Here is an 11,932-nt window from a genome sequence, read left to right on the forward strand (position 1 = left end):
AGCACTGCTGCCTATTTGTGCAAAATGAAGTCCAGAGAAGCCTCATATCGGCAACTGATGAATATGATCACAGCACAGGACTCCAGAAATGGCATAAGGCAGAACACGGTTCATAGCGAGCTTATCAAAACGGGAGAGGGGACTGGACGGGCAAATGATACGCTGATCATGTATCGCTCGGCCTCATCCAGAGGACTGCATTGATTGGTGCATGGTTCCATCCTTTGGCAACAGTTCCAGAAGCAGCTGGTAACCCGTGTCCTGAGCCACAGGCTGCAGCGATCAGCAAACTTTACATGAAGGAACACTTTTTCTCCTCGCTGAAGGATCTCTCCACACGGTCAATTTCCTCAATGATTTTAGTAAAGATTTGTTTGCTTTTCTGCAACAGAAAAAAAAAAATTCAAATGAGTAAATAAAAAGACTCATATGCGAACAGAACCAAATCTTTTCTTTTACATTGTATAGATTAGAAAAAGAACATTAAAGATTAATAGATTCCCTCATCTGTATATAGGAAAAAAGAACATACAGCAAAAATAGAACTAGTGCATTTTCTCACAGCTCCATGACAGGGAGAGAACAATCTAAGACCTTCCTGCCACTTACATAGTGTGCATTGTGGCAGTACAATATATGGCTTGTTAGTGATTTGGATTAAAACTTCTCTTGCAGACTCCAGCAGAAAATGAGGCCTAGTACAAGTGATTAACCACTTCAAGACCAGGTGTTTAGACCCCCTTCCTGTCCAGGCCATTTTTCAGTGTTCAGCGCTGCGATACTTTGACTGACGTTTATGCCGTCATGCAACGCTGTACTGAAATGAATTTTATACCATTTTTTACGGACGGATAGAGCTTTATTTTGGTGGTATCACCACTGCGGTTTTTATTTTTTATTATAATTAGGAAAAATTACAGAAAAAAAAAAAAGTTTACATTATGTTTAGGAAACATTTATTATTAACCAGTTTTTTTGGTCTAATATAAAAGTCAGGGTCACGTCGGGTAAATAGACACCAAACATGTCAAGCTTTAAAATTGCGCGCACCCGCGAAATCGCAGAAAACTACCATACCCAAAATATGCTGGATTTTTTTTCTTCCCCAAAAGTCCCAATACTCAGTGCTGCGAGGATTCATGCAGAGTCAGGAGGCTGCATGGATTGTTAGTGCATATAGCAGGGTTAGGCAACCTTGGTACGGCAGCTGCGGTGCAACTACAAAGCACAATGCTGCTGGAGCCATGCCTGTGCCAGTCTTGCAATGCCTCATGGGACATGTAGTAATAGCTGGAGTGCCAATGTTGCCTCCCCCTGATCCAAGATATAGAACACGAGACCACCAAAAGAGCATCCCAAGTCAAAAATCGGACAGGCGGGCACACCCAATCAAAGACTGGTAAGCTGCGATATATTATTCTTTTGTTTGGTTTTTTTCAGAGCCAGGCATATTTAAACCTAACACAAATGTGGAAACCATGGAAGATAATTGAGGGGGGTGGGTGTACAGGTTTATAAAACACTTAATACATTTAAAAAAATGCCATGTTAACCCCTTCGTGACTGACGACATTGGGGCTGTTTAAACAGACTCCCGGCGACTTTTGCCGCCGGGAGTCTGTTTAAACTTGTACAGCCGACTGTCGGCTTTACAACAGAAGCGAAAGCACCCGGTCGGCGCTTCCGGTTTCCCCCCCGATTCCCGGGATCCGCTGCCCCATCTTGGATCCCGGGACCGGCTCCGAGGGCGTCAGGAGGAGGAGGACGGGAGATCAGCTCCTTGCTGATCCCCATCCGGGCTGTGAATGCAGAAGTGATATGTGTTACATCACTTCCGCATTCACCTGTCAGTCATCTGGAGAGAGAAGAAGCTGATAAAGCAGATCTCTGCTTTATCAGCTTCTTTTGGGGTCCATAGGTGATATTAGGGGTCCTAGAGACCCCTAATATCTCCATAAAGAGGACCTGTCAGTGTGCCTTTGCTATTATATAGGGGGTTGTTATCCCCCTATATAATAGCAATAACAATAAGTGCAAAAAAAAAAATATAAATAAAAAAAAAGAAAAGTAACACATAAAAAAATAAAATAAAATAAAAGCCACATATAAAAAAAGGGGAAAAACCCCCCCCAAAATGTTTAACTCCCCCACCCCCACGTTTACGCGCCTATAAACGTAAATACGCGTCCGGTGCCCCAGCGCGCAAAAATTACAATTGCGCTACACATGTTACATATCGCCGCGAACGTCGCAGTGAGAGCAATCATTTTAGGGCCATCAATCACTGATAACACTAAACTGATGAGCGGTAACAGCTTTTAAAGCGTCGCCTAGGGCCAATTTTGGGTATTATCGTTTTTTGAGGTTTCGCGCGCGCACGCAATTTTAAGGCTTGACATGTTTAGTGTCTTTTTACCCGACGTGACCCCATCTTTTATATTTTACCAAAAAATTGGGTAATAATAAATGTTTTATCATTTAATATAGGGGAAACTTTTTTTTTTTTTAAATTTCGGTAATTTTTCCTTAATATAGTAAAAAAATAAAACCCCCAGTGGTGAATAAATACCACCAAAAGAAAGCTCTATCTGTCCCCAAAAAAGGGTATAAAATTCATTTCAGTACAGCGCTGCATGACGGAATAAATGTCAGTCAAAGTACCGCAGCGCTGAATACTGAAAAATGGCCTGGATGGGAAGGGGGTTTAACACCGCGGATGTCAACTGGTTAAAGAGGACCTGTCACCACCATCTGCTATTACATGGGGGAGCTTGTAAGCCGCCCCATGTGATAGCAGTCAAAGCAAAGTAAAAAAAAACACAAAAACAAAAAACCAGTTTTTAAAATTAAAATGAAATAAAATCAATCTAATAAAAAACAAAAATGTAAAAGTCCCCCGCCCCCGCGTGTCGCCACGTAAACATGCGTCGGGTGCGCCTACGCATGAAAACGACGAACGCGCTACACATGTTGGGTATCGCCGCGCACTCCGGAGTGAGAGCAATAATTCTAGGGCCAGTATTTTGGGGTATCTCTAAATTGATGACCTGTTGGGGCTTTTAAAGCATCTTTTATTGACTTTTTGGGGTACTGCAGTTTTTCGCCGTTTCACGGTCGCACGCAATCTGTAAACTGGGCATGTTGGGTATCGTTTTAACCTCATCTTTTATATTTCATTAAAAAAAATTGGTAATTTGTTGTGTTTTGGGGCATTTAATTAAATTTGTCACGAAATTGTGGGGTTTAATAAGGAGTTGCGCTAATATTGCGCAACATAAAAATTAACTACCACCATTTTATTCTATAGGGTCTTGGCATTCAGAAAATATATAATGTTGGGGAGTTTTACGTCATTTTCAGGCCTAAAATGTGGCCTATAACATGGGTGCAAAAAATGAAAAAAGGGCCTCAGTCATGAAGGGGTTAAACTGTATACTGGCAGGAGAGACTGCCTAGGGTAATGCAAAAATTCTACGAGTTCCTACATAAAGGCAGTACATTACTGTACAGTTCAGAAATATTTGTTTACCTCTGGGTCTTTAGCAGAAACTTCCATGAATGCTGCTCCCCAGGAATCAGCCAGTTTCTTGCCCTCTTCTTGTTTCACTTCACGACTAAAGAGGGGGGAGGAAAAAAAATTAAAAAAAAATCTTAATTTCATGGACAAATGCTAAAATAAATAAAAAAAAGTCAAAATGAAACATATACACACATATACACACACACACACACACATTTTTACCATTGGGACGGGAGATCATTCTTATTCCCCACAAGGACAATAGGCATGCTATAAGAGAAGAATAGCAAAGGTTAGGCTCATATTAAAATATTAAACCACGTTTTTATATGTCAATGCAGAAAAATAATGTATGGAAAAATGAAGTTAAGAATTCTGAGAACATCAGTTCCATAAAAAGGGCTAAAAAGTAATTTGGAGGGCAACCCAAGCAATCTGTGGCATCCATGAATCCTTAGACCCCGTTCACAAGACAAGCAGTTTTCACACATGAGACAACTTACAGGCATTTCCCTCTTCTATCCACAAGCACTCTGTGCAATCCAGTTGCGATCTGGAAGCTGGAAAAATATTTAAATACATTAGTTTAGTTGTTCCCACCTAAGGGAAGAAAAGATTAATTAAAAAACAAACAAAAAACAGTTCAATCTCAATTAACAATGCATTTCCACTTTTCAGTATACCAGGGGGTGTATTGACTCAGGCACAACAAGTCAAATCACTAGTGATGAGACCTTTGCCACAGAAATTAATTTCTAGACATGTGCACAGTAAAAAAAAAATAGTTTTCGGACGAAACAAATGAAAGCGAAAAGGTTTTTATTCGTTTCGTCAAGGGAAACACATTATGTTGTTTTGGATTCGGAGGCAACAAGCCTTCAAATCCGAAACCGCACATTGAAATGTGAGGTGCTTCCCCATTGTAGGTTGACAATTTTTGGAAAGTTGTGCAAACTGTTGCCGATATAATCTGTCTATCTATATCTCCAATATTAAAATTAGTATCAACACTACTAATCCTCAAAATTTCAGTCCCAAGTGTTTCTATGAGGACAGATTACTGTGGAGGTACTGAGAAAAAAAAAAAAACTGGAATCAGCCTGGTGGTTGACTGCAGCAACAAAACATATTAAAAAAGGTAAATGTTTTTAAAAATGTTTGTTATGCGGTGTGACTTGATACACAAAACATAGTGGGGTTTTCTCACAATTGACTGCCAAAGCAGAAATACGATTGGCTGTAGTACCTCAAAAGAATCAGTAGGGGGAGCCAGAGCACTACATAACCTTCCAGCAATTCCCAGTCTTTTCCCAAGGGAAAGTTCTCTTACCTTCTTGAGCAAGCCACAGAATACACTACAATGTAGCCATGTATGCCGAAAATAAATGACTGGGGGAGCAAGGAGTACTCATCCTGCATAAAAAGAACGAGACCGTTAGTGACAGCCACAAAGCAAGTCATCACACAACACCTAGAGACCAACAATGACTTACCTGTCCTGCTGTGTCCACCACGTCCAGTTCAAACTCATCCGTCCCCAGTACAAAGGTCTTGCTCCAAGCTGAGGGACAAAGGAGATTGAAATGTAAGGAATCAGACAATTACATGCAGCGCTTCAATAAAAGGCAAAGGCTCCGAAACGTACTGTTCTCAATGGTGGGCTCGTAGTCTGTGGGGAAATCTCCTTTGATGAACTGCAGAGCCAGCGAAGATTTACCTGTGAATAAAAAAACCGTTACAGAGACGTCAGAGGAGAAGTCATAACAATACAGCACTGCATAGCAGACCGTACGCCATGGCGCAGCTCACTCCCAGGAGAACAGCCAAGGCTGCAAGACATACGACCACAGACAGGAAGTGCTTCCCATACAGAGACCTCTCAGCATGCTGGAAAATATTTACACCGTCCCCCTTTTCTACATAAAGGGGAACAGAACTTATTTCATGTGACACATCATAAAAGATTGGAGTGTGCAGATTGTTCAATAATATCCAGATATCTCACCACTGTCTATGGCAGGAGTGGGCAACTCCAGACCTCCAGTTGTAGTGGAACTACAAATCGCAGCATGCTTCTGGGGGTCATGCCCGTGAGAAACCTGCAATGCCCCATGGGATTTGTAGTTCTACCGGTGGAGTGCTGAGGTTTGCCTGCCCCTGGTCTATGGTGAGCCCAACTACCAGCATTAAACCAAGAGAACCCCTAGCCAGTAATGTCCATTCTGCTGGCTGTGTTCTGTTCAATGTGACCAAATACTTCCATCTATACACTGGCCGGATAAATGTGAACCCCATACACCAGATAACCGGAGACAGGAGCTCTGCCAAATACACACACTGCGCTTATATATCAACAATGGAGCCCATTACATAGGACTGCTTCACCCCAAGAAAAAACAAAGTGCAGTTACCTATAGCAACCAGAGTCCTCCCTGTACTAGTCTGACTTCTGAAGGGTACAATGATGAGGGTTACCACACCAATTCTATTGATTAATGTCCATTGTTTCATTGGGCCTGAAAGAAAATACGCTGGTGGCTATAGGATACAGAATGACACCATAAGAACTCGTGAATAAGGTTGCTATGGGTTACAGAATGCCACCATAAGAACGCTAGTGCATAAGGTTGCTATGGGTTACAGAATGCCACCATAAGAACGCTAGTGAATAAGGTTACTATGGGTTAGCGAATGCCACCATAAGAACGCTAGTGAATAAGGTTACTATGGGTTAGCGAATGCCACCATAAGAACGCTAGTACATAAGGTTGCTATGGGTTACAGAATGCAATCATAAGAACCCTATTAAATAAGCCTGTGAAGGTTCTCATTCATCCAGGTCAGGGTATATCTGTAAAAAAAATATGTCAAGGCAACTGGACTTGCTGACTTATTAAGTTGCCTTGACTTGTTTTACAGATTAAATAAGGTTTCAAAGGGTTACTGCACTCAGAAATAGGAACTATAGATGCCCCCACATAGTCCTAAGACATTAATGTTGCTATAGGCTACAGCACTCATCACAAGACCTCAGTTCAATAAAATGCATAGATTAAAAAGGCTATTAAATATTGTTGCTATGGGCCACATCACTCAAACATGGCTGAGTGTTTCATTGTCTGAGTGAAAAAGAAAGCAGGATTGGTTGCTGTGGGTCATAGCGCTGATTGAGAACTTTCTTGAACAAGGTAGCTATGGGTTACTGCACTCCATAAGAATTTGGTTTCCATGAGTGCAAGGCCTGGTTGCTATGGGAACTCTCAGATTCATGAGGCAGAAGGACTGTATGCGACTCTTAAGGGGAGAGGGGGTAGGACACTTCGTCCTATTCACATCCAGCCCCCAACCCATCCCCCTCCAAGCACATAGTAGCCACCACACACAGGGCGGTAGCCCTCCCCCACAGGGGATGAGCCGTGTCCCCCTCCTCACAATCCGATCACTTATCTCACAGGAAACACTGCTGACGCCCCCCAGCACTCATCACCTCCCTGCCCCCACAGCACACACCGTGCAATCACCATGGAAACACCGTGATAAAAGCGATCTGCCACACGCAGCTTCATTAATAAGTCAATTTAATAAACTCATGTGCGGAACTTTAACGTAGCGCCAACATATTCCGTCTATAAGTCCACCGTCGCGGTTCTGCTATGTCGGACAGTACCAGTTGTGGGGGTGCCGATCAGCCTAGTTTCGGGGTAACGTGCTAAAAGACACAGCTCACACAGTCCTGGCTGAGACCAGAGCCCGAACCCCAGACATACAGGGGCAACCCAGCCAGCGATACCGATCACATACCAAAGCACACAACAGCGCCCAGCAATTTCCCAGCTACTTACCGACTGATGGGTATCCGAGCATCACAACTTTGCGGTGCTTTACTGGGGGCATGGTAAAAGCGGCGAACAAGCAACACTACGAGAGCAGAAATACAGAGCAAGGATAATTTCCTCGACCAGGTACTCTGTACGACCCCTCACTAGTTTATAATCGTGCTCAGGACCGCGGTTTTCGGGTCAAATAGCCAAGGCGTAGCAAAGCCGACCGCCCATCGGCACGGCAAGGCCAATGACGGCTTACTTAAAAGTCACGGCCCATGCCCATTGGCCGGAGGGGCTTCAGGTAGCCAATCTGCGGCAGGATGAAAGGCAGCGGTCAGTGCGTGCATTGTTTGGGTTTTGGGAGAAAGAGTTATCACACCGAACGCTGTGATTGGTCACTCCGCGTCGTGATTGGTCGTTCTGCTTTGGGATTGGGCGGTCGTGGAAGGAGGACGGATGGCAACAAAGCCATGTGTCTGTGCACGAGAAGGCTGCATGGCTGTGCTTGTTGTCAGTGCTATGGTGGGAGCGCAGGCAGGAATAAAAGTCTTAAGGGTTACTATTCTTACATTTATTGTTTGTAAATTCTGTTCTCATAGGGGGATAGGTACATGAAAAACAACACCGGCTATGGTCACTTCTATCCCTTACTCTTCCCTCCACATGCATGCTTTGACTGAAGTAAATGGAAGGAAACAGCTCCAGAAAGTGAGCTCCTTTTCTGGAGATCAGAAGTGTGCCTACCCCTACACTATTCACCGTCTGAGACGGTGGGGTTGCTTGTGGTGCACGTTATGGGGTAGGGGGCCTTGATGGGGGTGCATGTTGGGGGTGCTAGTACTACCTTTGGGTTTAGCATCCTGCCCCGCCAGCTCCTGGCAATTAGTGAGCTGGGGTTATGCTAGGCAGAGCGTTACAGTTTGCACTTGGTTGCAACCTTGTAAGCTCTGGCCAAACAGGGTGGCAGGTGTAACCCAATGAATGCCATCTGAAGCAGCTGCCTCAATATAGGGATGCTGGAGATAGTTGATGATATCATCCGATCCCAGCGCTGTTCACATCATGGCACATCCAGGTTGCCAGGAATGAGCTGACTAATACTCATGCACCACCGCAAACAACAACATCCATATCACAGGGAAGGGAAGGCAATGGTTGAGCATAATAAAATCAGACAATAACATGTATTCAAAGCTTTTGAAGAGTGAAAAGTTCCAAAAGTGAGTTTTCTACCGCTTCAAGCTCAGGTGATTTTTAAACCCTGCTGCGCCCATGCCTATACCTAAGTAATAAATAAGTAAGCCTTATGGTTAAGCAATACTAGGTGCACAATGTTTCAAGGCATTATCTGACACCCTTTGTATTTGTGTATTTAACATAATAAACATTTGGCCTCCCTGTATGTCTCTGGAGAACTGTGTTGGGGTTTGATTTCTGGTCTGTGATAAAATGACCCTTTCTAAGACAAGAATTTGCACATAGGAAGAAAACCTGCTAAGACCACATTCCAGGAAAGAGGCAGTTTGGTGTGAGGGGCAGCCAGCAGCTTCCTGTTTTGGGATGGGTTCAAGGTGTTTATGGAACTCCTGGACAACCAATTTAAAATAATGGCAAAGCCTTCATACTTATGGTAGAAGCATATGCTAGAAGCTCATTTCAAACATATCTAAAAAGAATTTTCTAACTGAAGACTTCCTGCAAATAATCCAATTGGATGTTTTGTCGTCTTTTCCTGTAAAACAGTTGATAAGAAAAACAATAACTTTAATGTAATTGAATAGCTCATATCAATACAATGGCAGACACCTTCAGCTCTGTTAAGCTGCCCGTATGCCAGAAGAACATTTGTTTAATAGAACAAATGTTTTCAGAACATTTGCTTGATTTTTCTAATAGTTAATGGGCTTCTTGCCCAGTGGTGGTGGAAGATCTTGTGGCAGGGGTACCTGGATCACATATGTAGCTGAAATGTAGCAGAATAGAATTAAGCTGTTCTATTTTTTCCATCAACCCAAATGCTGAACAAAATAAATAGAACAGATTCTCCAACAACGCTTACAAGCATTAATGGATGAATCCCCCGCTGTTTCCTTTGTATTCTGACAGCGGCCACCGGCCATACACTGGTTCTATCCTACTACTAATAACCATATTGATCTAGAAGTTTGTAAACTTACTTATTGAAGAGGCCAATATAATGTACTTCCTCAATGCACTGACACAATCTTACTCAGCCCCGTGAATATGCACAACTCCTAGAGTCTGCCTTCTGAAATACAACCCGACATCTGAACAATGTAACATTGTCATTCCTTGCTGGAAGCAATGCATGATGGGATATGTAGTCTTGAGAAATCGAGATGGCGTTGCTTCAAGCAGTAGGGAAAGAGACGCAAAGCACACTGGGATCCAGGAAGTTGTAGAACGTGGTGGGCAGACAGAAGGCAGCACTTCTATTATTATACAGGATTTATATAGCGCCAACAGTTTGCATAGGGCTTTATAAAATGGAGGAAGACAGTACAGTTGCAATACAATTTCAATTCAGGAGGGTCCTGCTCATGAGAGTTTACAGACTAGTGGGATTTTCTTTATGAAAAACAACTCTAGTATATATTCCTATTACAATGCTGATGTTATAACAGGAAAGTGGGATGCTGTATGCTGGGACTTTACAACTCCTTTAACATTTCCATACTGTATCCAAAACTAAAAAAGGTTTGGCTAGACATACTCTACTGTATTTACATATAATGGGCCAGTGAAAGATACACGTTGTTTGTAAATGAGACTTCCGCTTCCTGAAACTTATCCTTCAGATGAAATTATTCATACCTTTGTGGCCATGATATAAAAATCAAGAAAACAGTAAAGGACATTCTTTTGTGAATCTATCATTTCACCCAGTTAAGGGAAGGCATCTTGCAAGCAGAAGCAATGTCAATAATAGTTTAAGCTTCTTAACATCTTCAGTTGGTCAGTCTGTTGGCTGTGTTATCCAATCAGATGACATGGAACACGCTAACCGGGGTTGTTGCTATTGTGCCTGAAACCCTGCAGGGTTACTGAAGGTTTCAAATGCTATCTCAGAAGTGGGGGTTAGAGTAAATACAGATTGAGAAGTCAGGCTAGGTCTTCAAACATGTTGACTTTAATTAGAGATAGTATCAATTCTCAGCCATTCAGAAAGACGGAATTACCAGACATTACACAAAATGTAAACGCGTGTCAAGACATAGTTTTCTTACCCAATGACCCTGCCAGTAGAGCCATTGATTTTCTACTTCCTGTAAGAGGGTCACAACACTCTTCCCTCTGAATTGTAAGTGCTCACAAGCAGGGCCCTCCTAACCCTCCTGTACTTAATTGTATTGTAACTGTACGCTCTTCCTTTATTTTGTAAAGCACTGAGCAAACAGACATTTCTAAAAAAAATAGCGCCCCTGGCATCCAGCTCAGCTAGTGGCAGCCAGTGACATCACTAGTTACCAACAGCCTGGTAGGACGCAGGACAGACAGGGCGTTCCATGTTTCTGAAAACTGGGCAGGGAGATATATAAGGGCCATACGCATCTCCTTGCCGGCTCTTAGCAACCTGGGATACTCTGGCCAGTATCCCATTCAGCTCCTGGCAACCAGTGACATCACTGGTTGCTAGGACCTGGGCGTGACGCCGGCCAAGGCGTCCCTGCTTGCTAAGAGCTGGTTAGTGAGATGTGCATGGGAGAGAGGTGGGGAGCCAAAAAAAAGTTAGCTGTCTCCTTGGGTTGGTGAACTTTCACTGGCCCATGAAGCTAGACAAACAAGCTAGCAAAAACACTGTCGGCTAGGTTTGGGGACTAAAACACCTACTAAAGTATGGGCAGCACAGTGGCTTAGCCATTCTATCTTGCAGCGTTGAGGGTTCCAAGTTTGAAGGACACTATCTGCTTGGAGTTTACATGTTCTCCCTGTGCTTGCGTGAGTTTCCTCCAACTCTCCAAAGATATGTGGCTAGGTGAATTGGATCCTGTCCAAATCAGCATATGTATGTATGTATGCATATGAGATGGAGACCTTAGATTGTAAACCCCTTAAGGGCAGGGACTGATGTGAATGAATAGTATGTAAAGTGCTGTGTAAATTGTTGGTGCTTTGTAAATACATGTATTAAATAATAATAGAATATTGTATTCTGGTAACTGTAATGATAGTATTCAGTGTATGCATTTCATTCCACAATATAATAATACAAAACACAGACATTTCCCAGCACACTTACCAGCTGGCCTGCAACAAAACAAATTGCCCATCTAACAGTATGCTTTAAAACCAGAGGTTTTAGATGCACAACTTTTTGCACGGATCCTTACCACAGATGCCTCTGCCACGCAATCAAAGGACTTTTCTAAAACTACCAAGTTGTCTACACCATTCTGATGTCCATTAGGCTAGTCTGGATCTAGCATTAGGCTTTCCAAGGTATTGAGAGTGACCTATTCCCTTCTCTGCATGGGGACAGCCATATTCTCTGCAAGCAATAATGGAGGGTTGCTTTTACCATTGACCTATGGTTACTCATAACTTAGGTAGATGTAAATAATTCCTA

At 42.9% G+C, this 11,932-nt stretch overlaps 1 protein-coding gene across 1 annotated transcript; it reads right to left on the minus strand.

Annotated features, from left to right (window-relative positions):
- Positions 1-292: 292 nt before the first annotated feature.
- RHEBL1 (Ras homolog enriched in brain like 1) lies at positions 293-7,414 on the minus strand. The gene is made up of 8 exons (XM_018561876.1): positions 7,363-7,414; positions 5,166-5,237; positions 5,014-5,081; positions 4,851-4,933; positions 4,024-4,080; positions 3,743-3,790; positions 3,530-3,614; positions 293-382 (listed from the first exon to the last, which is right to left on the minus strand). The coding sequence occupies exons 1-8, from the start codon at positions 7,412-7,414 to the stop codon at positions 293-295; spliced, it is 555 nt and encodes a 184-aa protein (XP_018417378.1).
- Between the last annotated feature and the right edge of the window lie 4,518 nt (positions 7,415-11,932).

This window comes from Nanorana parkeri, unplaced genomic scaffold (genome assembly GCF_000935625.1).
Source record: "Nanorana parkeri isolate BGI_ZX_2015 unplaced genomic scaffold, ASM93562v1 scaffold549, whole genome shotgun sequence".
NCBI classification, from domain to species: domain Eukaryota; kingdom Metazoa; phylum Chordata; class Amphibia; order Anura; family Dicroglossidae; genus Nanorana; species Nanorana parkeri.